Source organism: Natator depressus, chromosome 3 (assembly GCF_965152275.1).
Source record: "Natator depressus isolate rNatDep1 chromosome 3, rNatDep2.hap1, whole genome shotgun sequence".
NCBI lineage: Eukaryota > Metazoa > Chordata > Testudines > Cheloniidae > Natator > Natator depressus.
Window position 1 is genome coordinate 167,217,739 of NC_134236.1, and position 26,550 is coordinate 167,244,288.

General features: G+C 39.9%; 1 protein-coding gene across 2 annotated transcripts in view; it reads right to left on the reverse strand.

Moving 5' to 3' along the window:
* The window catches only part of RPS6KC1 (ribosomal protein S6 kinase C1), a 106,862-nt gene that overhangs the window by 55,796 nt on the left and 24,516 nt on the right, over positions 1 to 26,550 (reverse strand). The window contains exons 4-7 of one of the 2 annotated variants that reach the window (XM_074949272.1): positions 25,587 to 25,702; positions 23,100 to 23,193; positions 18,161 to 18,220; positions 16,956 to 17,324 (exon numbers count right to left, since the gene is read on the reverse strand). In XM_074949272.1, the coding sequence (XP_074805373.1) occupies positions 16,956 to 17,324; positions 18,161 to 18,220; positions 23,100 to 23,193; positions 25,587 to 25,702 (639 nt within the window). Of the gene's footprint in view, positions 1 to 3,713; positions 3,840 to 16,955; positions 17,325 to 18,160; positions 18,221 to 23,099; positions 23,194 to 25,586; positions 25,703 to 26,550 lie in introns of those variants that run through there. The other variant, XM_074949273.1, reaches the window with a different exon arrangement.

The following is a 26,550-nucleotide window of genomic DNA, read 5'->3' on the forward strand; positions in this document are numbered from 1 at the left end:
ATAAACTGTGTAAAAAACTGTGACAAAACACTTAGATTGTGATGATGAACAATCCAGAAAACTAAACGCAGTCTCTAGCATTTATCCCAGGTTTTCATTTCTTGTAGCTCCTCACTTAAATAAGATATTACAATAAGATGACAGACAGACAAACTTCTATGTTCAAGATCTTTCACAACAGTGGTGCATACTTCACACGTCAGAGAAATGCAGAGAGGTTGTATTTGTATGTTTTATAGGAATGAACTATTGATCAAACTAGCCAAACTTTTTCAAAAATTAGGAGGGAAAAGTAATTTTTTCTAATACAAGCTTTTTATTTTAAAGTGTTTATTGGGAACATTTTATTCATATTTCCAACAGAGATCATGTGGTCACTCTTCAATATGGAGCCCTGAATCATTGATATGAGCATCTTTTATTAAGATTTACACCTTAGAAAGATTTTTTTTAAATAGTAACAAACAGGAATTGTTAAACCCCTTGACAACTGATCATACAAGCTCATTCTACAGGCCATTAGCCTTGGATCCCACTGAGGGTTACCAAAAGAAACTACACCATCCACTCAAGAAACTCCCTGAAAAAAGCACAGGAACAAATCTGCACAGACACACCCCTAGAACCACAACTAGGGGTATTCTATCTGCTACCCAAGATCCATAAACCTGGAAATCCTGGATGCCCCACTATCTCAGGCATTGGCACCCTGACAGCAGGATTGTCTGGCTATGTAGACTCTCTCCTCGGGCTCTACGCTACCAGCACTCCTAGCTATCTTCGAGACACCACTGACTTCCTGAGGAAACTATAGTCCATTGGTGATCTTCCAGAAAACACCATCCTGGCCACTATGGATGTAGAAGCCCTCTACACCAACATTCCACATAAAGATGGACTACAAGCCGTCAGGAACAGTATCCCCGATAATGTCACGGCAAACCTGGTGGCTGAACTTTGTGACTTTGTCCTCACCCACAACTATTTCACATTTGGGGACAATATATACCTTCAAGTCAGCGGCACTGCTATGGGTACCCGCATGGCCCCACAGTATGCCAACATTTTTATGACTGACTTAGAACAACTCTTCCCTAGCTCTAATCCCCTAACTCCCCTACTCTACTTGCGCTACATTGATGACATCTTCATCATCTGGACCCATGGAAAAGAAGCCCTGGAGGAATTCCACCATGATTTCAACAATTTCCATCCCACCATCAACCTCAGCCTGGACCAGTCCACACAAGAGATCCACTTCCTAGACACTACAGTGCTAATAAGCGACGGCCACAGAAACACCACCCTATATCGGAAACCTACTGACCGCTATTCCTACCTACATGCCTCCAGCTTTCATCCAGACCACACCACACGATCCATTGTCTACAGCCAAGCTCTATGACACAACCGCATTTGCTCCAACCCCTCAGACAGAGACAAACACCGACAAGATCTCTATCAAGCATTCTTACAACTACAATACCCACCTGCAGAAGTGAAGAAACAGATTGACAGAGCCAGAAGAATACCCAGAAGTCAATTACTCCAGGACAGGCCCAACAAAGAAAGTAACAGAACACCATTAGCCGTCACCTTCAGCCCGCAACTAAAACCTCTCCAGGGCATCATCAAGGATCTACCACCTATCCTGAAGGAGGATCCCTCACTCTCACAGGTCTTGGGAGACAGGCCAGTCCTTACAGACAGCCCCCCAACCTGAAGCAAATACTCACCAGCAACCACACACCACACAACAGAAACACTAACCCAGGAACCTATCCTTGCAACAAAGCCCGTTGCTAATTCTGTCCACATATCTATTCAAAGGACACCATCATAGGACCTAATCACATCAGCCACACCATAAGAGGCTCGTTCACCTGCACATCTACCAATGTGATATATGCCACCATGTGCCAATAATGCCCCTCTGCCATGTACATTGGCCAAACCGGACAATCTCTATGCAAAAGAATAAATGGACACAAATCGGACATCAAGAATTATAACATTCAAAAACCAGTCGGAGAACACTTCAACCTCCCTGGTCACTCAATTTCAGACCTAAAAGTCACAATTCTCCAACAAAAAAACTTCAAAAACAGACTCCAATGAGAAACTGCAGAATTGGAATTAATTTGCAAACTGGACACCATTAAATTAGGCTTGAATAAAGACTGGACGTGGATGGGTCATTACACAAAGTAAAAACTATTTCCCCATGCTAATTTTTTCCCCTACTGTTACTCACACCTTCTTGTCAACTGTTTGAAATGGGCCCCCCTGATTATCACTACAAAAGTTTTTTTTTCCTCCTGCTGATAATAGCCCACCTTAATTGATTGGTCTCGTTACAGTTGGTATGGCAACACCCATTGTTTCATGTTCTCTGTGTATAAGTATATATCTTCCTACTGTATTTTCCACTGCATGCATCCGATGAAGCCCACGAAACCTTATGCCCAAATAAATTTGTTAGTCTCTAAGGTGCCACAAGGACTCCTCGTTTTGTTTTTTGTTTTTTTTAAAAGATTTGCATTTCATCTGATCAGTATCAAAGCTCTCCCCACATCCCACCCCATTCACTGGGATGAAATCAGCCATGTCATTTTAAATGTTTACAAACTGTGCTGCTGAAGCAAGATATAAAAGTGTGGTAATGATGATGACAGAGACCTTTGAATAAAAACCCTTCGAGATTCCTCCTCTTTTTCGCTCTCTCTCTTTGCATTTGCTACAGACCAGCTGTGCCTCACACAGATTCACATGAATGAAAATATTAAGGCGAGAAACCACTCACTTAGTTTATTTTCCATATGACTCTCCTGTAATTATTTTGTAAACTCTTCACACAACAATATATAAAAACATCTGCAAAAACAGGTAATTAATGTGTCAAGCCAAACTAATGCATTTTTATGGTGTCCATGCTTCGTCAACTGTAATTAGAACTCTTTTTAAGCAAATGATGATGTGTTTGTTGCAATGTGCAAGTGGTTATTTTAGATGCTCTGTTTACTGTTACCGCAAACAGAATATAAAAACTCTACAGCTACTTCGCTGCGCATAAGCCTCCATCTAAACAAGCAGAAGCAGTCTGCTCCCTCATTTCCCAATAGCTTTGTATATTCCCAAGTAATAAAATACATTTCTTAAAATCAAACTTGGTGTTAGATCAGCTGGCCAGGACACCTCTGACCCATTAGCGGTACTCTGTAAATACAGGATAATAAGCCAGCAGCTAGCTATTTAGATTTTTAAGAATTATTTAACTCAGACACTCACAAAAAAGAAATTCTCAACAATATTCAAATAATCTGGAGGGTCTGACATAGACAAAGAGCATGAATATTGGATACCATGCCCCTCCTTAGTCACCCTGTGGTCAACTGATGAAAAATGAGATATATAGGCGCAAAAAGCATTTTCACAGAATAATTACAAGAGGTAGCACATGGGATACTAGGAATATTATGAAGAATATCTGGGTTCTAACATGCAGTGAATATATCTTTCAATTGTCAATCTGCTGGATATCGATGTGCTGGCTACTCAAACCCCAGCTGGTTACTTGTTTAGTCAGTAGATCCTCTTAGATATAAAAAGGAATTATGTTGAGGTGTTGGCAATGAGCTATTGAAAGTGACTTTATAAAATAAACTTGTATTTAAAGTTTACAGATCAGAAAAGGCCTATAGGTAAACATGTACCTTGATCAAAAAGTCCTTTTGGTAACCTCAAAATGTGCTTCAAATACTTGCAAGAAGTGCCCTGCAACTTGTGTCATTAGACATTTGAGTGACATGCTGCATTTCCCCAAGGATACTGGACAGCATGGACTAAGATGGAAGATTCAGATTGCCCAGGTAGATTGGTAAGTAGCAGGTACTAACAGAAAGAGGAAGAAAAAAGAAATCATTGAAAAGGTCTGCAAGATGTTTAAAGTTAGATGTATACAGCATCATATGGTCAACAAATGGCTTATCCCCCATATAGAAAGATGCAACCAACAAGCTTTGAAAAAGGCACAGTAATTAAAAGGAGGGTGCCAGCAAACAACAAGTATAACATATGGTCAGAAATGCTCTCTCTCTCTCTCTCATTTCCTTCTCTCACCAAGGCACTCTTAGCTCTCTTCCCATCGAGGGGCTGTCTAACAACCTCCAAGCCTCCACCTGTCTCATAAGTAATATATTATAGATCAGTTCTTTCTGACACAAGCACATCATGCCTTCGTACATGCAGGAGTTTGGTTGTACCTTCATTTACCTCACAAGAAGAAAAACACCTTTAGGGCTTCTTCTCTGCTGTTCGGTATACTTAATGCTTTACATCTTCAAGGGACTGCAGACATGTTAACTATTGTAATTAATACTCACAGCAGAGATGAAGTATTATTTTGATGTGAAAAAGAAAGGTTAAGCAACTTGCCTAAGGACACAGTAAATTAGCAGCAGAGTCAGGATTAGAAATCAGAAGTTTCTAGTTCCCGATCCTATACTTAGTCCAACAGACCCACACTGTTTCTCTCTTGGCAAGTGGGAAGACAAGGCCATCTCCTCTCCCTCCATTCCCCCCCCCCTTTTTTTTTAAAAAAAAAAACACAACATGCTAGACTAGAGTGCCATGTTTGGCTGCTAAAGAGCAAAAGGGAGAAAAAGTGAAAACTTGTTCTGAAGATTAAAATACAAGCTTCCAAATGAACATCCATTTCAAAAGCTGCTCATCTCTCCCACTCAGATCCACTAGCATACTTAAAATACACTGGGAACTTTTAGATCTTGAAGTGCTTTACAAAGGTGGGTAAACCCCATTAGCCTCATTTAACAGATTGGAGTAATTCAGCTATACAGCTGTTCAGACACTTGCCCAAAATCACACAGCCAATCATTGGCAGACGCAGAATTAACACTCTGGTCTACCGACTGGCCCATGCTTCCATCAGAGATACCCCTGCCTACTTCTTGGCCACAATTACGGTCACCTTTGATTCCCACCCCTGGAAAAAAGGGCAGGTAGATTAAGGGTCACATCTTAAAAAAAACACGGCCCTTCATGACAATCACTAAGTGCATCCAGGAATGGGGAAAAGAATCAGATTCAAAGAGAAGATACCAGCTAGGTGAGAAATTGCTGTTGCCTAATTATGCACCTGAATCTCCTGCACAGATGCAATGCCAATTGAAGGACACTAGAAATGGTATATTTCCTTATCACTTAAATAATAAATAATATCACTTATCAAATAACTTTGATGCAACATATATGATGGAGTATAACCAGTTATCTTGGATTTGGAAAACCTGTTGACTGGACAGAAGCGCTACAAAAGCAGGAAAAATACATAATATACATCTTCAGAGACTCCAATAAATTCCTCTAGCACAACCAAAATTGACATCAGGATATTTTTATGGTACAAACCAAGCAGGAAAAAACCTCAAAACACACACACACACACACGTCCCCTTTATACATCATAAAACACAAATCTGTTTGTTTTGTTTTGTTTTAAAAAAAAACCTTTGCAGGTCACCATTAACTTTGTTTTTTTATACACGTTAACAGTGAAGAAACTTGCCATGGGCTCAGAAACTAGAACCCCTTGTTTCCAGTAATTCAAGAGATAATATCCATCCGGATATAGAGCTGAGCCCCCCTGCACATTTTTTAAGAATGAAGACTGTGGTCTCTATTAAAGTGACCACTGAACAAACTTACACTTTTCTCAACCAGTTGGTGAGCCAGGGCAGGCTACCCCACCTAAGTAGGTGTGTATATATATATATAAAAAATACTACATAAATCTTTATAGTTCAGACCAAACCTCCAGTTTAAAAATAAGTCAGTCAACATTCCAGAATGAGCTTGGTCCATCTCTTGCAAGATGAGACAATCACGTTGAAGCATCCCATTTCAGGAAGTGAGATTCATGAGCTATTTATTCTTGTGAAGGAAAGAGAGATGCACTCCAAATGGATCTGATTTAGAATTAAAAATCAAACTAAACAATCACCTCTTCTACCAAGAATGTACAAGGAATGTTATGAAAAAAGAATAACCTTGCAAGCTCCTTGAGAGAAGCTCCTATGTGCATCACTGAAACCAAACAGAACCACTTCTGTTCACCTAGGAGACCAGCACAGCCATCAAAGTTAGATTTTTACATTATTGCCAGGGCCCTAGCCTGGAGAAAAGAAGGGCTTGGGTTTTTTCCCCCAGAGTGATTCATGGCAATTGATTGAGTTTCAAGTTAGAACATTCCACTGCTGTAATTTTTAGAAGGCATACTTTGCAGGTACCACAAAAGACATGGGAGAGTAATACACAGATGCCTCATACCATGCAGGAAAATCACTTGACTGCATTGAGCTGTATTTCCTTTTGGAAATAGTAGCCCAGGTGAGATTTGGAGGAGGGGAGACTTTCCATGTCTCCACCTTCCAGTCTGCACAGTGCTGCTGGGGCCCAAGATTTATCAGATATCAGATAAATATCAGATCACTTTCATTTTTGCTATAAAATCATCTAATCAGATGATGTCCTCTCTCTCCCCTGTCCTCAGTTATCTGCAGTAAACCTCAGCACACGACAAGGACATTTCCACAGAAGGAATAAGACCAACAAGCTACCATTATCTCTCTACTGATATGTTATTGCTTCTAGGTATCTCATACCCTTCTGTTTTCTCTCTCATGACTACTCAAATATTTTAGACCATATCAGGATTTAAGAACCAACCAGAAGAGGTTGGAAGTTTCTCCTCAAAGAATCATACCAGGAATTTGATGGAGGATCTGTCTATGCAATTCCTCCCAAACTCCAATTATTGGGCCATTGATTGAAACAGTAAAACTTTTTTCAGATGCTAAAAGCTTGAATAAGCCACTCATAATCACCCAATGTAACAGTTAAATAGTCTTTTTGTTATATAAACAAAGTTTCTCTATGTCCTTCACAGCCACCCCATATATATCCCCCAGCTTGATTATTGGATTTTTCAAAGAATGCCTCTGTTTTCCACAGAGTAATAAAATGCAAGGGGGGAAGCCTTAAAAGACTTATCCTTCCCACAGTGAAAGGAGGTTTAGCAACACCTTCCTCATTAGTGGGTAACCCAGCTGTTATTTTTGCTTATCTGGTTTGAGGACCTCTGTTTTTATTAGTGCAAACACTTCTTACCCCATACGAATGAGACTGCTATCTCCTTATTAACCAAACAAACTCGTGCACACCGTAAGTGAACATGTAATTTGTAAATCTTGACACTGTGGCCACTATTCTATAGCCCTGAAATTTCAAGCACACTTCTGGGAAATTTGTTTCAGGAATGGGAGGAGGAGCTGAGTCACGAACAAGTCCCCCTGAACGCCACAGCAAGCTAGAATGCTTTTTAATTTGACTGCATAATTAGTTGCTGGACATGTTGGCAGCTGTCAAGGAAGCAGCTAGTAATTTCAGCACCTGGAAGCAGCTTGGGATGGAGGATGAGCACATACGCTGGCAGTTTGTTAATGATCAGCACTGAAACAGTTAATGCTGACATTTTGCCTTCTTCGGGTTTCAGAGTAACTAACTGATTGAGATAATAGTGCAGTTCACTTTTTTGAGTTATTTTTTCTCGCTATCTGCAGACTTCATCGGTTATCTACGCAACCGTGAAGAACAGCATATTTTTAAGTGAAGCTTTAAAGTCTGAAGCACAAATCTGTGGCATCAAGTGGACTCCCTGGAACACAGAACCCTCATAACTTTCCAGGACAAACATTTGGGTTCTTTTAAGGACTCTGAGCACACCGCATTTAATGCATGTTTACCTAGGTATTTAGAACTCATATACCTTGAATGAAGGTACCAACTCCAACTCAGACAGTGAAACAAAATTTAACCCACCAATGGGTATCACAAATCTGAACAGAGTATCTGGAAAAATATGTAGAAATAAGTGCAAAGGTTAAGGCTACCTAGGAAAGTGTTCTGCATATGGAGTGCTCAAATGACTAACAGGCAGGTATCAGTTAAGAACCACAAATTTCACAGTACATACAAGACATAGCTTTTCAAAAGTTTTATTCATAGGAGTATCTCACTTCAGATAAAAGTGTTTCTTGCATTCATAACTGTGTTAAACAGGACAGAAGCTGGTAATCTGTAGTATGTGTGTGTAAATGTCCAAAGAAACCTGTGATCTGGTCATGTGAGGCAAACCTAGCTAGCATCTGCATTCACACTGAGCTCTGGCTCTATTTCCCATTGAGCAGTTAACAACAAAAAATAATCAGTCGAACTACATGGATTCTACAATGGAAGAAACATCCCTGGATACTCTTCTGTTAAAAAAATAAAATCTGGAACCTACATCAGCACAAAAACAGAAGGAGAAGCAGCAGCCTCCTAGCACTGATAAGAAAACAAAATGGTGCCAGCAGCAGCATGTCCTCCAACACCAGCAACACAGAAACAGGAGACAGCTTTGGCAGCCAAAATAGTGGACATAGTTACACAGAACCTTACCAGAGAAATGAAAAACGAAATGTTTCCAAGCCTCTCTTCAGCCTGTTCTCGGGGGGCGTTCTACTAAACAGAGAAATATGACTGAAAGTCAGTGAATGTGACACCAAACTTGTTACAGGGCAGAGGAAATCCAACAGGAGTTTGAAGACACACTCCTGACTCCAAGAAAGAAGCTACAACAGCCTGAAGAATGAGGAATTGCAGGAAGAGAGGAGGGGGGAGGAAGGAGAGAGATTCATATTACAGTACTCCCAGAAGGTAGTGAACTGCCTAATCCTACTTCTCTCTGTTTTCTTTTTATTTGAAGACTAGCTTCCCACTTACTTGAAGTTTCAACAAAAATTGCAAACCCAAAATTGAAAGAGTAGACCGTACACTCCTCCTAAAAGGCTACAACCCATGCTGGCCCAGCCCCACAGCTGTGAAGACAAGCTGTTTTAAGCCACTATGGGGAAAGAAAAAAACGAAACTACTCCTCTACACAATGGCATGAGCATGTTTCTTCCAAGATGTCTCTGTAGCGTTACACACTACGCAGACTTTAAGCCAGTAAGGAACATCATCAGGCAATATGGTTACAGATGCAGCCCCATCTATCCAGCTTCTTTAAAAATCTTCACCAGGAACGAACATAAAACCCTCACAAGAATCCTTAGATTCTGAGAACTGTTTACACCTTTAACACAGAGATAAGCTCTTTGCTATATTAAAATCAGGTATTCTAGTATTTGTATATTCTGCTGCTTATCAGAAAGTACTATAGGTGGGGATGGGCCTGGATAATTGAGACTAAAAATCACCAGATTTAAATCTGTATTTTGCATTGGTTTACATAAATTGAGGAGGAGGGATTAATTTTTTATGCAAAACTGTGTAGGGAGCCCACTTGAGTAGCTAGAAGGTGGAAATAAACTATTCAGTCGGTTGCTTTTAGGACACCAAAGTTTATACTTTTTATTTAAAAAAAAAAAATACATTGCTTGTTTCTGTATTCAACAAGGTCACGTAGCACCAGACCGGACCTCAAATCCATACCCAATTTTCCTTCACCAGTAAAGGCTTACCTCAGTGACACCACTCAATGAGGCATTAAACTCTACAGGCAAAACCTCCGGTTACTACACCTTAAGATACCAGACATACTAGACTAGATCTATTTCTTCTATCTATATTATATTCTGAAAGTTGTGTGGCATCCCTAACAGATCCGAGAATAATCTCCAATCATGCTGCCCTGTTCCTCTGAATAGATGATTTAAACCCTAATCTTCCCCCATCAAAAGGGGAGGTAACATTTTAAACTGGAAAGTTAGTTCGTTTCCAAAATGGCTAGAAATATCATCTAGAGGTCTAAAAATATTACGCACCTAAGGCAACCCTATTTCATTTTTTGTGGGAATGCCTCATTATATATAAATTTCTGGGTCCAAGTTCAAAGTGACATTCAAATCGTATTTGTAACTTTCATTCCAGCTCTGTTTGTCGGATATCAGCAAAGCTAATGTAAGTGGGTATACAACTCATATTATCAAAATTAGGGCTCTTGATTAATCGCCGTTAACTCATGCGATTAACTCAAAAAAATTAATCATGATTAAAAAATGAATCGCGATTAATCGCAGTTTTAATTGCACTGTTAAACAATAGAATACCAATTGAAATTCATTAAATATTTTGGATATTTTTCTACATTTTCAAATATATTGATTTCAATTACAATACAGAATACAAAATGTGTGGTGTAGAGTGCTTACTTTATATTACTTTTATTACAAATATTTGCACTGTAAAAATGATAAAAGAAATAGTATTTTTTAATTCACCTCATACAAGTACCATAGTGCAAGCTCTTATTCATGAAAGCGCAATTTACAAATATAGATTTTTTTGTTACATAACTGCACTCAAAAACAAAACAATCTAAAACTTTAGAGCCTACAAGTCCACTCAGTCCTACTTCATGTTCAACCAATTGCTCAGACAAACAAGTTTGTTTACATTTACAGGAGATACTGCTGCCTGCTTCTTATTTACAATGTCACCTGAAAGTGAGAACAGACATTTCCATGGCACTTTTGTAGCCTGCACTGCAAGGTATTTACGTGCCAGATATGCTAAACATTCGTATGCCCCTTCATGCTTTGGCCACCATTCAAGAGGACATGCTTCTATGCTGATGGCACTTGTTAAAAAAATAATGTGTAAATTAAATTTGTGACTGAACTCCTTGGGGGAGAATTGTATGTCTCCTGCTCTGTGTTTTACCTGCATTCAGCCATATATTTCATGTTATAGCAGTCTCGGAGGATGACTCAGCACATGTTGTTTGTTTTCAGAACATATTCACTGCAGATTTTACAAAACGCAAAGAAGGTACCAATGTAAAGATGTCTAAAAATACCTACAGCACTCAACCCAAGATTTAAGAATCTGAAGTGCCTTCCTAAATCTGAGAGGGACGAGGTGTGGAGCATGCTTTCAGAAGTCTTAAAAAAGAGCAACACTCTGATGCAGAAAATATAGAACCCGAACCAACAAAAAAGAAAATCAACCTTCTGCTGTTGACATCTGACTCAGTTGGTCTGCACTGCTTTGGATCATTAGTGAGCAAAACTCATCATCAGCATGGACACATGTCCTCTAGAATGGTGGTTGAAACATGAAGGGACATATGAATCTTTAGCACATGTGGCACGTAAATATCTCGCAACGCCGACTTCAACAGTACCATGCAAATGCCTGTTCTCACTTTCAGGTGACATTGTAAACAAGAAGTGGGCAGCATTATCTCCTGCAAATGTAAACAAACTTGTTTCTCTGAGCAATTGGTTGAACAAGAAGTAGGACTGAGTGGACTTGTATGCTCTAAAGTTTTACATTGTTTTGTTTTTGAATGCAGTTATTTTTTGTACATAACTACATTTGTAAGTCCAGCTTTCATGATAAAGAGATTGCACTACAGTGAATTGAAAAATTAAGTGAATTGAAAAATACTATTTCTTTTATTTTTACAGTGCAAATATTTATATTAAAATATACTGTAAAAAATAAACTGTACACTTTATATTTAATTCTACACAAGAGCACTGTACACTGTGTATTCTGTGCTGTAACTGAAATCAGTATATTTGAAAATGTGGAAAACATCCAAAAATATTTATATAAATGGTATTCTATTATGATTTAACAGTGCGATTAATTTTTTAATCGCTTGACAGCCCTAATCAAAATGTTTTCCCTGACAGCAGAAGCTAATCCATAGTTTGTGGATAGCCAATGAAAACTAGTGTCCAAGACCTGGCAGATAGAACTAATTAATTATCTTAAGATCTATTTATGATCTACAAGGACACCAGACAAATTGTATGCATCATGGTTTATTTAATCAGATGCTCAGCCTTGAAGACTACACTGTACAAATGCTCACTCCACACAACCAAAACCGTTCATCATTCAGATATATACACATGCAAGTGAAGAATGTAAGAACAGTCCCAAAGTGGAACAAGCATTCCAGATCTACCATAGATTAGGTATATAATCTTCCTCCAGATTTGCATATATAACTTGGAGACCTGTAAAAAAGGGTTAGCTATTAGTCCTTACTTTTTCAACCTAATAGGACAGATTCTGTCACCCTTACTCATGTATCTGGTTCCTCTGTATCTTTCTTGCCTCACCATCTTAGGTACTGTCAGCTTTTTTAGGTTAAAATAAGTAATCATGTTTAACTATCTGCTCGCCACACATCTCAACTTGTCGACGCCCAACTGGGGGTATAATTTGGGATGGTCACACAATAAGGAAAGAACTGAAGAGATGGGATTAATTTCTCTAGTACAAATAGCATTTTCTGTTACCTCAGCCTCCCAGTTAGTTTCTTACTAATGTAAATTATGTCCAGCAAGAAGAATGAAGGGACACCAGCTTCACAGTTAACTCTGGGACTAAAATGACCAAAGTCCTCAAAATGAGGGACAGCTGGGAAGCACGAGGCTTGCTGTTGCTGATATTTTTTTTTTCTTCATGTAATTCATCATCAACAGGCCTGAAGCAACACAGACTGTTCACCATGCTAACAAAATAAAGAAATAGCCATATCTGTCAGCCAAACTAGTTCTGAAGCCGCACCAGTGGGATTCCACTTCAGGAGAGGGGGAGAGGGATGCAAACAGCCATTGCTGCCCGCTGTACGCCATGGAACTGTGCTGCAATAAGTACTCTATGCATTTCAGTCTGGAGGTGTACTTAGAGTACAGGTGATACTACTGCAGCCCATGGGCTCTGATGCCATTTCGAGCCTGGGCACAGGTTATAGAATTTCATCTCTTTATGCACATGGGCTGTGCATGAACAAAATTTGGCCTAAGATGTTTATTGTATTGATGCCCAGAGCAAAAATAGTACAGCTAGTTCTCAGAATTTAACACTGTCATACAACCCCCTTTATTCCCTGAAAGGCACCCCGATCAGTTTTCTTGCCAGGACAGTAAACTGAACACTAAAGATTTCATGCTAAAATGTCACAGAAGAGTAACAGGGGAAGATACAAGTGTGTTGCTAACAATGCAGTTAACAGAACCTTGCTTTCCACTGTATACACAAAGGAAACTGAAAACCAAGTCAACATCCTTATCTCCTTGGCTTCAGCACATGCAGAATTTTTCACCTCTGGGATTAGCGCCATAACATCAAAGGGCTGAAGAGTCATCAGGTATGTCAGATTTTCCACTTACAGAGACTGCCTTTACGGAAGAGCAGACAAATTATAGCTATTTATCATCGGCTAAGGAATTGCAAGTCTGCAAGATTAAAGTAATACATATAATAACTTCAAGGATATTTACAGTTAGGAACATGGGCAATACCATTGGGACAGGTCAGAAGCACGAGTGAGTATACCTAATACCAAATCAATAGCAGTGCTTAACAACAGGATAAAAAGAAACTTAAATTCCAGGTCTGTGATGCCAAGTTAGTAAACTACAATATGAAAAGCAGTCAGAGGGAACTTCCAAACAGAAGGGATTGACTGTTTGCTACATAGATTGCATTTTGTGATTCTGCTTTTTAAGCGTCGGTTTCTATTTTCTTGGTGCCACCAAGTGGCAGCATTCTGAATTGTCACTTTATATGGAAAGGACACCTTCAATCTAATAGTGTCAACTCTGAGACGACAGGCCACACACACTTGTAGTGATGGCACGTGGGGAAAAAGAAAAAAAAAACCCACCCTAAGATCGGATAACTGTTTTGGCTGGCCTGGAAAGAGACACAAAATGAAGATATTCTATAAGTAAACCACAAACTATTGACACCCAAGACATTTACAAAGGATTTTAACATGCATATCACTAATACATGCATGTTTTTGACCACGTGAGATATATGTTGGAAAAGATAATAAGCATGTTTTATGAGTCAGAGTTAAGATTATTATTGCAATGTAGAGTGAATATTCACTTGTCAATATTAACAGTAACAGCATATTTTAAATGAAGATATACTGACATAAGTGTCTCCAGGGCTAGTTAAGAATCTGATGAATTCAAACCCTTCAGAGAGATTAGAGAGTTACAGCACAGTCGTATAATCTGTGGGTTGGGGGCCACCTGTGTCCCTCAAAGAAGACTGTAATAAGAAAATATGTATTTTATTAGGAATGGAAAATATGTTCTCTGAACCACACCCTGGAATTTTGAAACTGAAATATTTGAATTAGCTGTGTCACTGTGGCAAAGAGGCTGGGGACTTCTCTGCCAGGCTGTGAGAGCCCCAGAAAGAACTGGATACGAGTTCATCTGGCTCTACCTGAGCCTAGGGGGAGTGTCTAGCAAAGGATGACTTCTCTCTTTCATCCCACCCTCACAGAGGAGATGACAAGCTCAGAACCAGCAACCAGTTACAGCTCCCAGGTTCTCTGCCCCAGCCTAGTTTAGAGCAATTTAGGGGCTGCTCTAACCTGAATTAGCTGGCTATGGTCTCCAAGGAATTACATACCAGCTGGAGATGGACAGAATGATACACACTCCAACCACTTTCCGTCCCTGATCCCCAACCCCTGGCACAGAGAGCCTGTCATATGGGAAGAGTAAGGTGTAGGTGCCAGCTATGCTAATTCTGCACCCACACAGAAATCCCCATGTTGGGGGGGTATCCCCAGCATGGAGTTGCAGCTGGTTACTACTCCCTTTGTGCTGCCCAAGTGGTAAAAAGGAAGCAAAAAAAAGGGCAGAAAATCTGCCGAAAACCATTAAGATGATAAGAATGACCATACTGAGTCAGACCAATGGTCATCTAGTCCAACGTCCTGACTTCCAACAGTGGTTAGTGCCCAGTGCTTTAGAGTGAATGAACAGAATAATGGAATTACCAAGTGATCCATCCCCCCCATCATCCAGCCCCAGTTTCTAGCAATCAGAGGTTTAGGGACACCTGAAGCATGGAGTTGCATCCCTGACCATTCTCGCTAATAGCCATTGATGAACCTATCCTTGATGAACTTACCTAATTCTTTTTGAACCTTGTTATACTTTTGGCCTTCACAGCATCCCCTGGCAACCAGTCCCACAGGCTGACAGTGTGCCGTGTGAAGAAGAACTTCCTTATGTTTGTTTTAAACCTGCTGCCTGTTAATTTCATTGAATGACCCCTGATTCTTGTGTTATGTAAAGGGGTAAATAATGCTTCCTTATTCACTTTCGCCACTCTTTCTGGGACCCTTTGACTTTTTTGAAATAATGTTTGGCCATCAGGCTGAAAATCCTGGATATCAATGGATTAGAGAATAAGATTGGGAATTAGGACTGTTGCTAGGTAGCTGTACAAAGAGATAGCAAATATGAGAAAGAGAGAGTAGGAGAAAGCAAGAAATCTCAAGTTCTTAGAGAAAACTCTAGCGATTGTAGCAAACTAAGAATTTAAAGGTAGATTTGTCAGAAAGGCCTTTTTATGCTGAAGCTGCAAATGCCGGTTTGAAAGGCCCTTGCATTGTGGTTAAAAAGCAGAAGTGGTTATGACAAAATGGAATGTCCTTCAGAAAAGCAGTAGTGAAAGGCACATCATCCTAAAAGAAAGTGTATTTATAAAGAATGAACAGCAGGGTTGCTACCAACAGATGGATTCCCAACACATTCAACGTCCGGAATGAAAAGCATGTTGATAATATGGATAAATAGGGATAAGATGCCATTTGAAAAGCTATGACGTGCAGTCATCCTAATGACATGACTCCCAGAGAGAAGGAAAGAGGTAGATTTACAAACAGTGAGTTGGCTCATCTCTAGCACAGGATAAGCACATACTCTTGTCCATCACCTACAATACTATTCCTATTATTTTCTCCCTGCCAGTGTAAAAAGCAGCACAATATGCAACATCCATTCACAGAACCATACAGGGGCCCCTCCAGAGGATCGATGCTGTGTGTCCTTATGAAATACAATAAAAATCTGAAAGCCAGTCTGTCTGGAACTACTGGAGTTAATTTCTGAATCCACCCAGTCGATCTGTGGTTAGGGCTCTGCACTGTCAAATGAGACCTGGACCTGGATTCCAGTCTTCTGTTCTCAGCAGGTTAGCATGGGATGGGAGTACTGCACAGGCTCTGAATTCACTCCTATACAAAGTCACATGCAACTGCTCTGCTACAATTCCTGCAGCCAGACCAGAAGTTAATACTAATATATTTTAGCTTTCATTGGCTTGAAAGGCTGCTGTAATTTGGGGCTTTTAGGGATCAGAGATGGAAGAGAGAAAACCCTTCCTTGAGTGGCAAGCAGGATGTTCTGTTGTTTAACTTCAGCATTTCCAAACTGACATTTTACAGGGATGAGGTCATGTGTGAATACAATTCTGTTCTCCTCTAGCAATGAAAATAGCTCTATAATACAGAATTTGGAAAACCATTTATATGTATATGCGTCTTCCAGCTAGAGAAGGCAAAAGGGTCTAGTGGACTAGGAAGAAGGCTGGGAGGCAGAAACACTTCCGCTCCCTGATGTGTTTGGAAATTTAACCTGAGTCTGTTTCCCCATGTGTCAAAAGGGGATAATTAACCCTCAATTAACCATGTAAGTTAAGTTATGTTACAACAGTTCTGCAAATTCTGAGTATTATAGATAATCATTCCCAATGGTACATAAAGAATAATTCATGTGTAATAAAAGGAATATTTACAGGAGTATACTAGACAGAGAAGACAAACTGCAACTCAGCATTTAGATTGTGGTTGTGCTTCAGGTTTGAAAAGAGAACAGGTATTTGACACTCAGCATTACTGTTCGAAAACAGTCTCAGATAAGAAAACACATTTCAGTTCTCAGCTACACATATCATTTGCCATTTAACAGAACCTCTTTAGCACTTACTAAATTGTTGTTATTAATAGAAGACTAACATATCAAAGAAGTCATCCAATGCAGTGGGAAGATCCATACCTTGAACACCTTCCAGGAGCAGATCGACCCCTCTCCGATAAAAGCTAAAGGCAGCTTCATAATCTTCTTCTTCCTCCTTCTTCAAGGCCAGCTTTATCAGCTCCCCTGCTTTCTCCAAGTAATCATGTTTGCCAAGCTTGTGTCTTAAGCTCCCAGTAAACAGACTACGGCTCTCACTCTCCCTCTCGCCTTCAGGTTTGCTCCACTCACAATCATAAGCAACAGCACCTTGTCCTAAGGATTCTGAAGCAAGGCTGAGACCAAAAGCTCTACTGGGAGAATTTTGGTTGGATGCCATTCCATCATCTAATTCAGCAAGAGAGTCTACATCGACTGTCAAAGAGATGAGGTCACTATCACTGGAGAAACCTGGAAGTATGATCACAAGTGTGTACAAAGAAATGAAAGCAGCTAGTATTAGTATTTCTACAAATACTCTGAGAAAACAATTTCTTTCTTGTTACCCACCATGTATACTCAAGTTAAGCCTCTATAACTTTTGTAGCATCTCTGGTGTAGGTCAGAAGGACTACTGACGATCTGATTTCCTCCTCTACCATAAGTGCCCTTTGGAATTCTCTATCACAAGACTTGCCATTCCTCTTCCATTTTGAACTTCAAACCTACAGACTCTTTACCTCACCTGTTTTTTTGATGTATATCATCACAAGACTTCAAGGGTAGAACTAGCGTTATATACCAGCACTCTCTTGGGACCTCAAGATTTTTGAGTTCCTGTGGAAGAAGCCCAATTTTCTCCAAGTTGGCAAAAGGCTTCCAAAAGCAACTCTCAGACCAAATTCCTCACTATAACAATGAGAATGCAAGGAGACTAAGCAACTAGCAGCCAGTCTATACCTTCAGAGCCCACTCTCATTTGGGCTCCTGGAAATTACACAGCTAACCCTACTTGTGTGGACGATGCTACAAAATGAATTCAGGCTGCAATTGCTTACTGTTTAAAAAAAAAAAAAACACTTCACTTGTTGCTTTAAGTTAGTAAGACTAAGTGCCCCAAGTTGTTAAATTACCAATTAGATATTTGTGACCCATTGGTTTCAAATAAATTTTAATATATAGGTTATCATTTTTCTCTCTGTATATATTATAATGTATAAAAGGCACCAAGTTTCAACTCGAAAAATATTCTTTTTGGTATTTGACTATAGGGCAGATATATAAACAAAGCTATTTCTAGATCTCACCTCCACATTCTGATTGGCTGGTAAGCGTCACATCATCGAGTCCACTTAAATCCTTTTGAACTAAAAAGGACAGAGGGGAAAGGCATTAGATATATTTTTATATCACAGAATATAAGTTAATTTAATATCAAGGAAAGGGAAGAAGAGACTTATTGATGCAGTCTTATCGCAGATAGAGAAGTGTATCTGAAGCAACTGCACTCAAACCTGCTTTCAAATGTATTCATTTTGGATTGCCAGAACAGCAACATCATCGTAACTGTGATTTTAATTCTTTCAATTCCTTGAGGCCTTAAAGGTTTAAAAAGATTAAACAGCAAAGGTGCCTATTTAGGGGAACTACATGAAGCCTCAGTACCGCATTACTGTATCCAAATTCAACTGTGATGATGGCATTTAATCCCAATATAGACTATTCTGCTCCTCCACAATTCTTATGGAAATTTAAGATTTGAGGGACTTGCAAACATGCATACGCTTTAAGACGACGCACAAGCTTTCAATTTGGAAAACAATATTCCAGAATAACATCCTGCACCAGATGTCTGGAATAAGCCATGAACTTGGCACTGCCAGCTGGACCGCAAATGGGAGTTTGTTTTATCATCTTGCCACACATACCCATTGAAGCAATAAATGAATGGGCAAAAGAAAATTCTGAGATAAACCCTGAAGTCTGCTCTCTTGTGCATTATCATTGCAGGCAAGAGATTCTCCACACCACCAGGTAATGTTTCATGACTCAGGTGGTTCTCATAAACAAAAACAAATTCCTTTAGACTTTCTCCAAAGCTCTAGAGACAGAGTTTGGGGGGAAAACCCCACTCACCTTCTCATGAAGGATGAGCAGAATTTTTGCCTAGAAAAGTGGTCTTTGGAGACACTAGTTCCTTTAAGGGGAGTGAGGGGGAAGAGGAGGCAGGAAGTAGAGCCACTCCCGTTTGCTCTTTCAGGAAAAAGCCTGGGGGAAGGCAGAGAGAGTGCAGGGCACCACTGTTCTTTTGCAGAAGGCAAGGAGCGTGGTACAGGCACCACTTCCATCTAAGGGCATGTCTTCACTAGCAACATTAAAGCACTGCCACGGCAGCACTTTAACATGGCTGTGCAGTTGTGGCACCAGCGCTGGGAGAGAGCTCTCCCAGCCCTGTAAACAGGACCACCCCCACGAGGGGAGTACCTACCAGCACTGGGCGCCTACACTGCCACTTTACAGCGCTGAAACTTGCAGTGCTCGGGGTGTGTTTATTCACACCCGTGAGCGAGAAAGTTGCAGCGCTGTAAAGTGGAAGTGCAGACAAGGCATAAGAGAAGCAGGAGGAGGAACAGAGATTGCTGGGAAGCAGAGAGTCTCCTGCGGGTCCTAGAGCTCTGCAAAAGGGAGAGGGCCTGAACTCCTCACCAGGTGGGCAAGGGGAGAGCAGACAATTCACTAATAAGGGAGAGTGCACATGGAGAATCTATCATTTGTGCATTTATAGGTGAACCCATAATTTAGGTGCTGAGAGCCCAGAATTTATTAACTGGGGTGGTCAGTTGATTTTGTTTATGGGAAACAGCAATTAGCTAGGAGTGTGGGTTGAAGAAGCATTGATTTATGGGTGAAGTTATGTAGATGTGGCAATATATGTTAAATAAGTGTGGTTTTAGATGAGGGGTATACAGGCCCTCCAGACTAGCAGACTTAGTTTTTCCCCCATTGTAAATAAAGGGTATGTCAACACTGCAAAAATAGACCCGGAGCAACAAATCTTAAAGCCCAGGTCAACCGACTTGGGCTCACTCATACTGCGGGGCTAAAACTAGCAGTGTAGACGTTCCCTCTTGTGCTGAGTCCAGGCTCTATAACCTGGTGAGGGGGTGGATTTCGGATCCTGTGCTCCAGCCAGAACCAGAACGTCTACACTGCTATTTTTAGTCCCACGCCACAAACTCTGCGAGCGCAAGTCAGTTGGCCCAGGCTCTGAGACTTGCTGCCACGCGTCTTTTTTTTGGCAGCGTAGACCTACCCATCATCACATCTTTTCCTATTAGTGTCCTTAGAAGTGGATGGCTTAGCTATACTTGCCTGTTTAAAAATAAACAAGATCACCACAAGAGAGGAAATAATGGTTAAGATGTTAAGAAAGTTCACAAAAATAAGTGACAAGGTCACTTCTGAACTAGTCCTTAGAATATTTCCCAATTTCCAGCTGGATGATACATTGAAACTGTTCTGTGGGTGTGGCAAGGCCATGAATGGATTCATTTTTGGGGAAGAGAAGGTGGCCATGATAATGCACATAGAAAGAAAGACTCCCTGAGTCACTTGTCTAGAGGATTTGGCAATTGGTGTAGGGGGATAATAACAGGGGGAGAGGTTGGTACGATGTGTATATGTACATACTTGCAAGGTAGAAGAGGGGCCACTGCTTGTTTGGAGATAAAGGAACATTACACATTTGTATTGTGACGCAGCTAACAGGGGATGAGTATTCAGGGTTAAAAAAAAATTAACAGGCCAAATTACCGTACTTGTGTACACCCCATGCAATCCCATTGGGTTCAGTGGGATTGCACATGCTTATAATGCTGTATTTGGTCCAGTCTAATATTTTGCTACGGAGTGAGGTTTCAGAATTAATATGGCATCCTATCTGAGCATATTGTTAACATCTACCATCATACTAGTATGAATAATGATTATGAAGGCCATTAACCCTCATCCTTCAAGCATCAGCTACTATGAAGTGATAAATAAAGTTGCAAACAATTGTCCAGGTCTAGCTGAGGAAATTTGCACTCCTCATAAGATTACGGACCACTGCTAGATGCAAGATTCCAAATTAGATGAACCATTGGCTTGTTCTGGTATAGGCACTCCTCTATTCACATGTAGTTTTCTGCTTGGAATGGAGTTTCAGATGCTGACTCAACCATATTGAAAGATTTCTTCATTTTTATACACAGAACTCCATCAAATGAAATCTTTATACATAAACCATATTGAAAGAAAAAAAATCTCTCTCTCCAAGGTACTCTGTTTCAGAAAAAAACTGTACAAAATAGATGTTGATTCTCCTACTCTCTGAACTTTAGAAATGCTTTTTGTTAGGTTGTTCACTCTCTCTCTATTTGTGGTTAAAATACTTTTTACCTCAGGAAATGAAACCTCCATCTTTACACCCAGGTTTTGAAACACTGAAGTTAACAGAAGCCAAAATAATGAAATGAATGTAAGTACTAGTCCCCTTCACTGTAGTGTCCAAGTGTCTAAAGAATCATAACCAAGATTTTAAAAGGAGGGTGCTTAAAATTAGGCTGTTGAAATCAGTGACCTGACTTTTCAGAAGGGCTGAGCATCCAAAGCAGTGTATTTAACATCACTGGGAGCTGTGGCTACTCCGCCCTCCTGAAAACTAAGGCCTCTGATTTCAGGAGCCTAACGTTAGGCACTCTCCACACACACACACACACACACACACACACCCGCCTTTTTTTTTAAATAAGATTTGGCCCTTAACTAGTGCACCACGCAATTTAAAAAGGCAACTGAGAGCCCGTTCATTGATCTAGCAGGGGTCATTGACAATGCCATGCAGGAAACCCAAATTCATCTTCCGAAGCCAGGTTTGCAGGACTGCTACAGAGTCCGCATTTATAGCCCCTGGGAACTAAAGAGTCAAGAGTGAGAGAATGCTACAGATCCTTCATAAGTAAATCCCCGCATCAGTTCCCTTTCAAAAAAGGGAGTCCTAAAATGATTTAAAGGACCCGCAGTCATCCCAAGGCTCTAGAGTGTGTGTGTGGGCGGGAGGTGGCAGAATAGGACTTGGAAGCACTTGCATTTAACAACGTTAAACATGCCTGGAACAGGAATACAAGTCTAGACGTTTGCATAAATCAGGAGGGGGGGAAAAAAGTCACAGTTGAGTACTAGTACTGCCATCTAGAGGATTTGAATATAATTATTTCTCGTTTTCAGTGTTGGTTTTGAATTAATTATTCTATCCCAGTAATCTGGTTAGATTATAGGCTTTAAGAAAGGACAGCAACCTGGAAACTACATTTATGCCTGACAATGTACATCCTGTAGTTGCAAACACTATTGAAAATTACTATATCAGAATAGGAAAATATACTTCTGTATTTTTTCAAGTTTGTTCACTTTCTGCATTCTACAGAACATAGTGTCTAATCAGTTTCAGTTTTTCCTTAATAATCAATGTGTTTCTCCCTTCCTAAAAAGGGCCCTTGTAAATTTCACATGGAGAAGGAGAATGGTCCAGGAGTCAGGGCACTAGCCTAGCACTTGGGAAACATGGGCTCTATTTCTTACTCTGCCACAGACTTTCTATGTGACCTTAGGCAAATCAGTCACTTAGCCTTTTCTCTGTCTCAGTTCCTCATCTGTAACATGAGGATCGTACCAGCACTTCCCTACCTCACAGAGGTGTTGTGAAGATAGCTAGACTAAAGGTTGTGAGTCACTCAGCTACTATGATGGAGGCCACATAAACACCTAAAATATATAATCAAGTAGCAGAGAGATCCTTGTAAACATTTTACAAAGGAATTTTTAAAAAGGACACACTGTGTGAAGGTTGCACATTGGAATCTGGGGTTTAGAAAAAATAATCAAACAGTGCCCTTTTAAAAGTCATTAACTTTAGATATGATAGCTACCTTCAGGGGCTAAACAGCTCAACAGTTTGTTCCCTTGTTTGGACAAGCAAAATAGTCAGTCATTATTATATTAGCTTCTGTAAGTTTTAAGAAACATAAATCAACACATACATAGAATATACTATACAAGTAATTGTGAGACTTAAACATCAAGAGATTCTAAGAAAGGCTACATAACCTGTAGCCTTCTAGCACTGAAAGCTTTTGGAGGGTGTTTTTTTTCCAATAACTTATAAAAAAACCAAGAGGTCAGATTATATCACAGAAGAAAACCAACCTTCAGAACTGCAGTCAGATAAGCTGTCAATCAGGGAATCAGATAAAGGCTCAACAGGACCAATCAATTCAGATCCATCATGCACCTCACCACCCTGAAAAAAGGAAAAAAAATATGCATTTAACTGTTATGTACCAGGTACAGTCTCATTATCAAACAACAGCAAAGAAGGAGGACATGGTCAATTGGGTTTAACAGGTCTATTCAGCTTCCAATTTGTTTAACTTTAAATCAACTAGTCATTGAACTGAACTAATTGAATAAGCTGAAATGAAGAAAATATTCTCCCTGTATTTGCTGTAGAGATTACTGTTGTCAAAAGCTGGTTCTGCACTGCAACAAACTCTGGTTCCAGATGCTTAGCCAGTGAATTCCACCAGTTCAGAGGTCTGGCTTCTTAAAAACGTGGCAGCAAACATGTATAGTAGAACCTCAACGTTACGAACATCTTGGGAATGAAGGTTGTTAGTAACTGTGAACAAGATGTTATGGTTGTTCTTTAAATAGTTCACAACTGAACCTTGACTCAATACAGCTTTGAAACTTTCCCTTAATTTTTTAGTAGTTTATGTTTTACACAGAACTGTATTTGCTGGGGGGAGGGGGGTGTCTTTGCTGCTGCCCTTTTACATACTTCTGGTTCAAAATAAGATGTGTGGTTAACTGGTCAGTTCGTAACTTTGGTGTTCATAACTCTGAGGTTCTACTGTACTGTTTAATATTATTTTTGTATTTAATTTAAATTCTTTTAATATATTATAGTAAGTTTATGCCTTAGCATAGGTTTATTTTAAAAAACTACTGTATATAATTTTTTTAAAATCCAACTTAAAATAAAAAAAAAAAAGTTTACTGATCAGACACCCAAAGTCTGGTCACTGCAGGTGTGGAAGGCACTGACTCATCACCCGAGCCAGCCTCTACTCAAGTGGCCCTAGCTCCCTGCCCCGGCTTTGAAGGCGAGTCCCTCCCAACCCACGCAGGGAAGGGGGGAGAGGGGAAAAGCAGCAAGTGATGGAGGGAGGGGGAAAGAGGAGCAAATGGGCGCAGGGCCTCAGGGGGGAGGAGCAGAGGAGGTTCCGGCATTCCTTCTGTAGTGTCCGGTTTTTAAATGTTACAAAGTTGGCAACCCTAGGTACAGATGCTTTTTCTAATTTAAGATGGACACTCAAGTACTTTAGGTCATAAATTTATTTTTCTTAAGCAAGAAAGGGGTTTTTATTGTGTGTTTTTAAACCACACAAAACCTAATCAAAATAGAAATATTTTCAAAAAATAACCCAAGGACAAAGTGCAGTTGTTGCAGTACAAGACAACAAAGTGGAACAGTCCAGCCTATTAACAGTGTCAATACCAAAGCTGGATGTGAATTAAAATAAGCATTTTAAAATTAATTTTGTCATAATGTGTTAAAGGTAAAAATACTCACCTATATGAAGTATGATTTTTATCTTTATATCACTATAAACACATAGGCTCTGAACTTCAGACATCTATGCAATCTCATTGATTTCAATTGGACTATTTATGTATGTAAAAGCGGCAAAGAATCCTGTGGCACCTTATAGACTAACAGACATATTGGAGCATAAGCTTTCATGGATGAATACCCACTTCGTCAGATGCATGTAGTGGAAATTTCCAGAGGCAGGTATATATATTTATATTTATTTATACAGGACTCTTTGCTGCTTTTACAGATCCAGACTAACACAGCTACCCCTCTGATATGTATGTAAAGTTAATCATGTATATATGTGTTTGCAGGATTGGGGACTAATAATAAAACATACATTGTAAGAAGCTTTTAGATTTATCTTCTGTAAATCAAACATTTTAAAATGTTACTCTGCATATGGTGCTTTCAATATGGAAAGAACTATATGCTGGGATTTTTATATTAAAATCCCAAACAAGTTAATTACTGTCCTAAACCACATCCTGGAGTTTGGTTACCATAAATAGTTATGCGCTGCAAAAGCTGTAGTGGTTTGCACATGGCTTCCTACATACAATATTTGTTTTGTTACAGAACTGTGTTACAATCCCTAATGACAGTCAATACTGAAAAGTTTAACTAGTTTTTCCTTGGTTCAAAGTATATTAATAGCAGCATAAAAATACAGAAATAGTTATACTTTATTATTTCCCTCCAGAGCATCTTGGATCAAATAGCATTGGTATTGCTTTCCAGACCTCCAGTATGTTTAATAAGTCAATGAAAAAAAAATCAAAGCCCTTTCCCTGAGCACCCTACAGAATATTGGCAACTTAACAAGTAAGGACACTGTACTTACCCTCTAAGGGCACCACTTCCAGCTCCCAGCCAAGTCAATGGAAAGACTCCCATTTACCTTAAAGAGGGCATCTGATCAGGCCTAAAGTCACTTCACAATTTACGGAGTAAAGGAGCAGCAGCATTAAAACTTTATTTGTATCGCTATTTAGACGAAGCACATCTGAATTATCACAGAAATATTAACAAACCTTAAAAAAGTCTTCAAACTGTTTGCTTTTATATAGAGCAGGGATGTTGGCAGAAAACTGCAGCAGATCTTCAGCACATTGTCTTCTTTCTTTAATCACAGATTCATCAAACCGCCCTAGAACAGAAATATGAATTGACATTTTTTAGAAATAACTAAAGTGAACATTTACTTTACAAGAAACCCTCAGAAAAGAATGCCCTGCATCTATGAGAGTCACTCAAATGCTTCAGGAGAGACTGTGCAATCTTCACACTTCGGAGTCTCAATTGTCCCTAGAGTCTTGTCTTCTGCAATCCACTTAAGTGATGAAAGCTGGCAGCCATGACAGGAATCCTTGGCTCTCTCGTTCTAAGAATATGTGAGGCAACACTCTTGATTAGCCAAAAGACACTAACATATGTCCACTGAGATCTAAAAGTAACTGATACACACTCTATTTGACAATACACTCGTCAATGTCAGTCTTAATTATGGCCCCAATCCTGGAAGGAGCTGAGCACTCGCCACTCACTCTCCAAAAAGCATGCAGGGAAAGAGTAGAGGGAGTGCTACTAAAATCCAGATGATAGATCTCCATAATATTCTCTCTCTATTGCCTCGGAGGTCCTTTACGGAGACGATAAGCAGTGTCAGGGACACCCAGCCATGTTGGAGCCACGCTGCCAGTCACCAAGGATGGTAACAAAGCACTAGCCTTCCCTCCAGGATAGCTCCTGGCTCCACGCAGGAGGGTGTTCCTTTCCTCATGGATACAAAAGGATTGCAGAGCTGTGAGGAAGCACAGCCTTCAAAATTCACACTGCTTCCCCATGCCATGCCCCAAGTCCCTCCCACCGAAGGAGAGATTATTAAGGCTCACCTTAGAGTCCCCTCCTTCCCTTCCCTCCCAACGACTGGGGGAAGAAGTGAAGGAATAATCTGGCCTATTAATTATACGCACACACTATGCAACTGAACCTCAC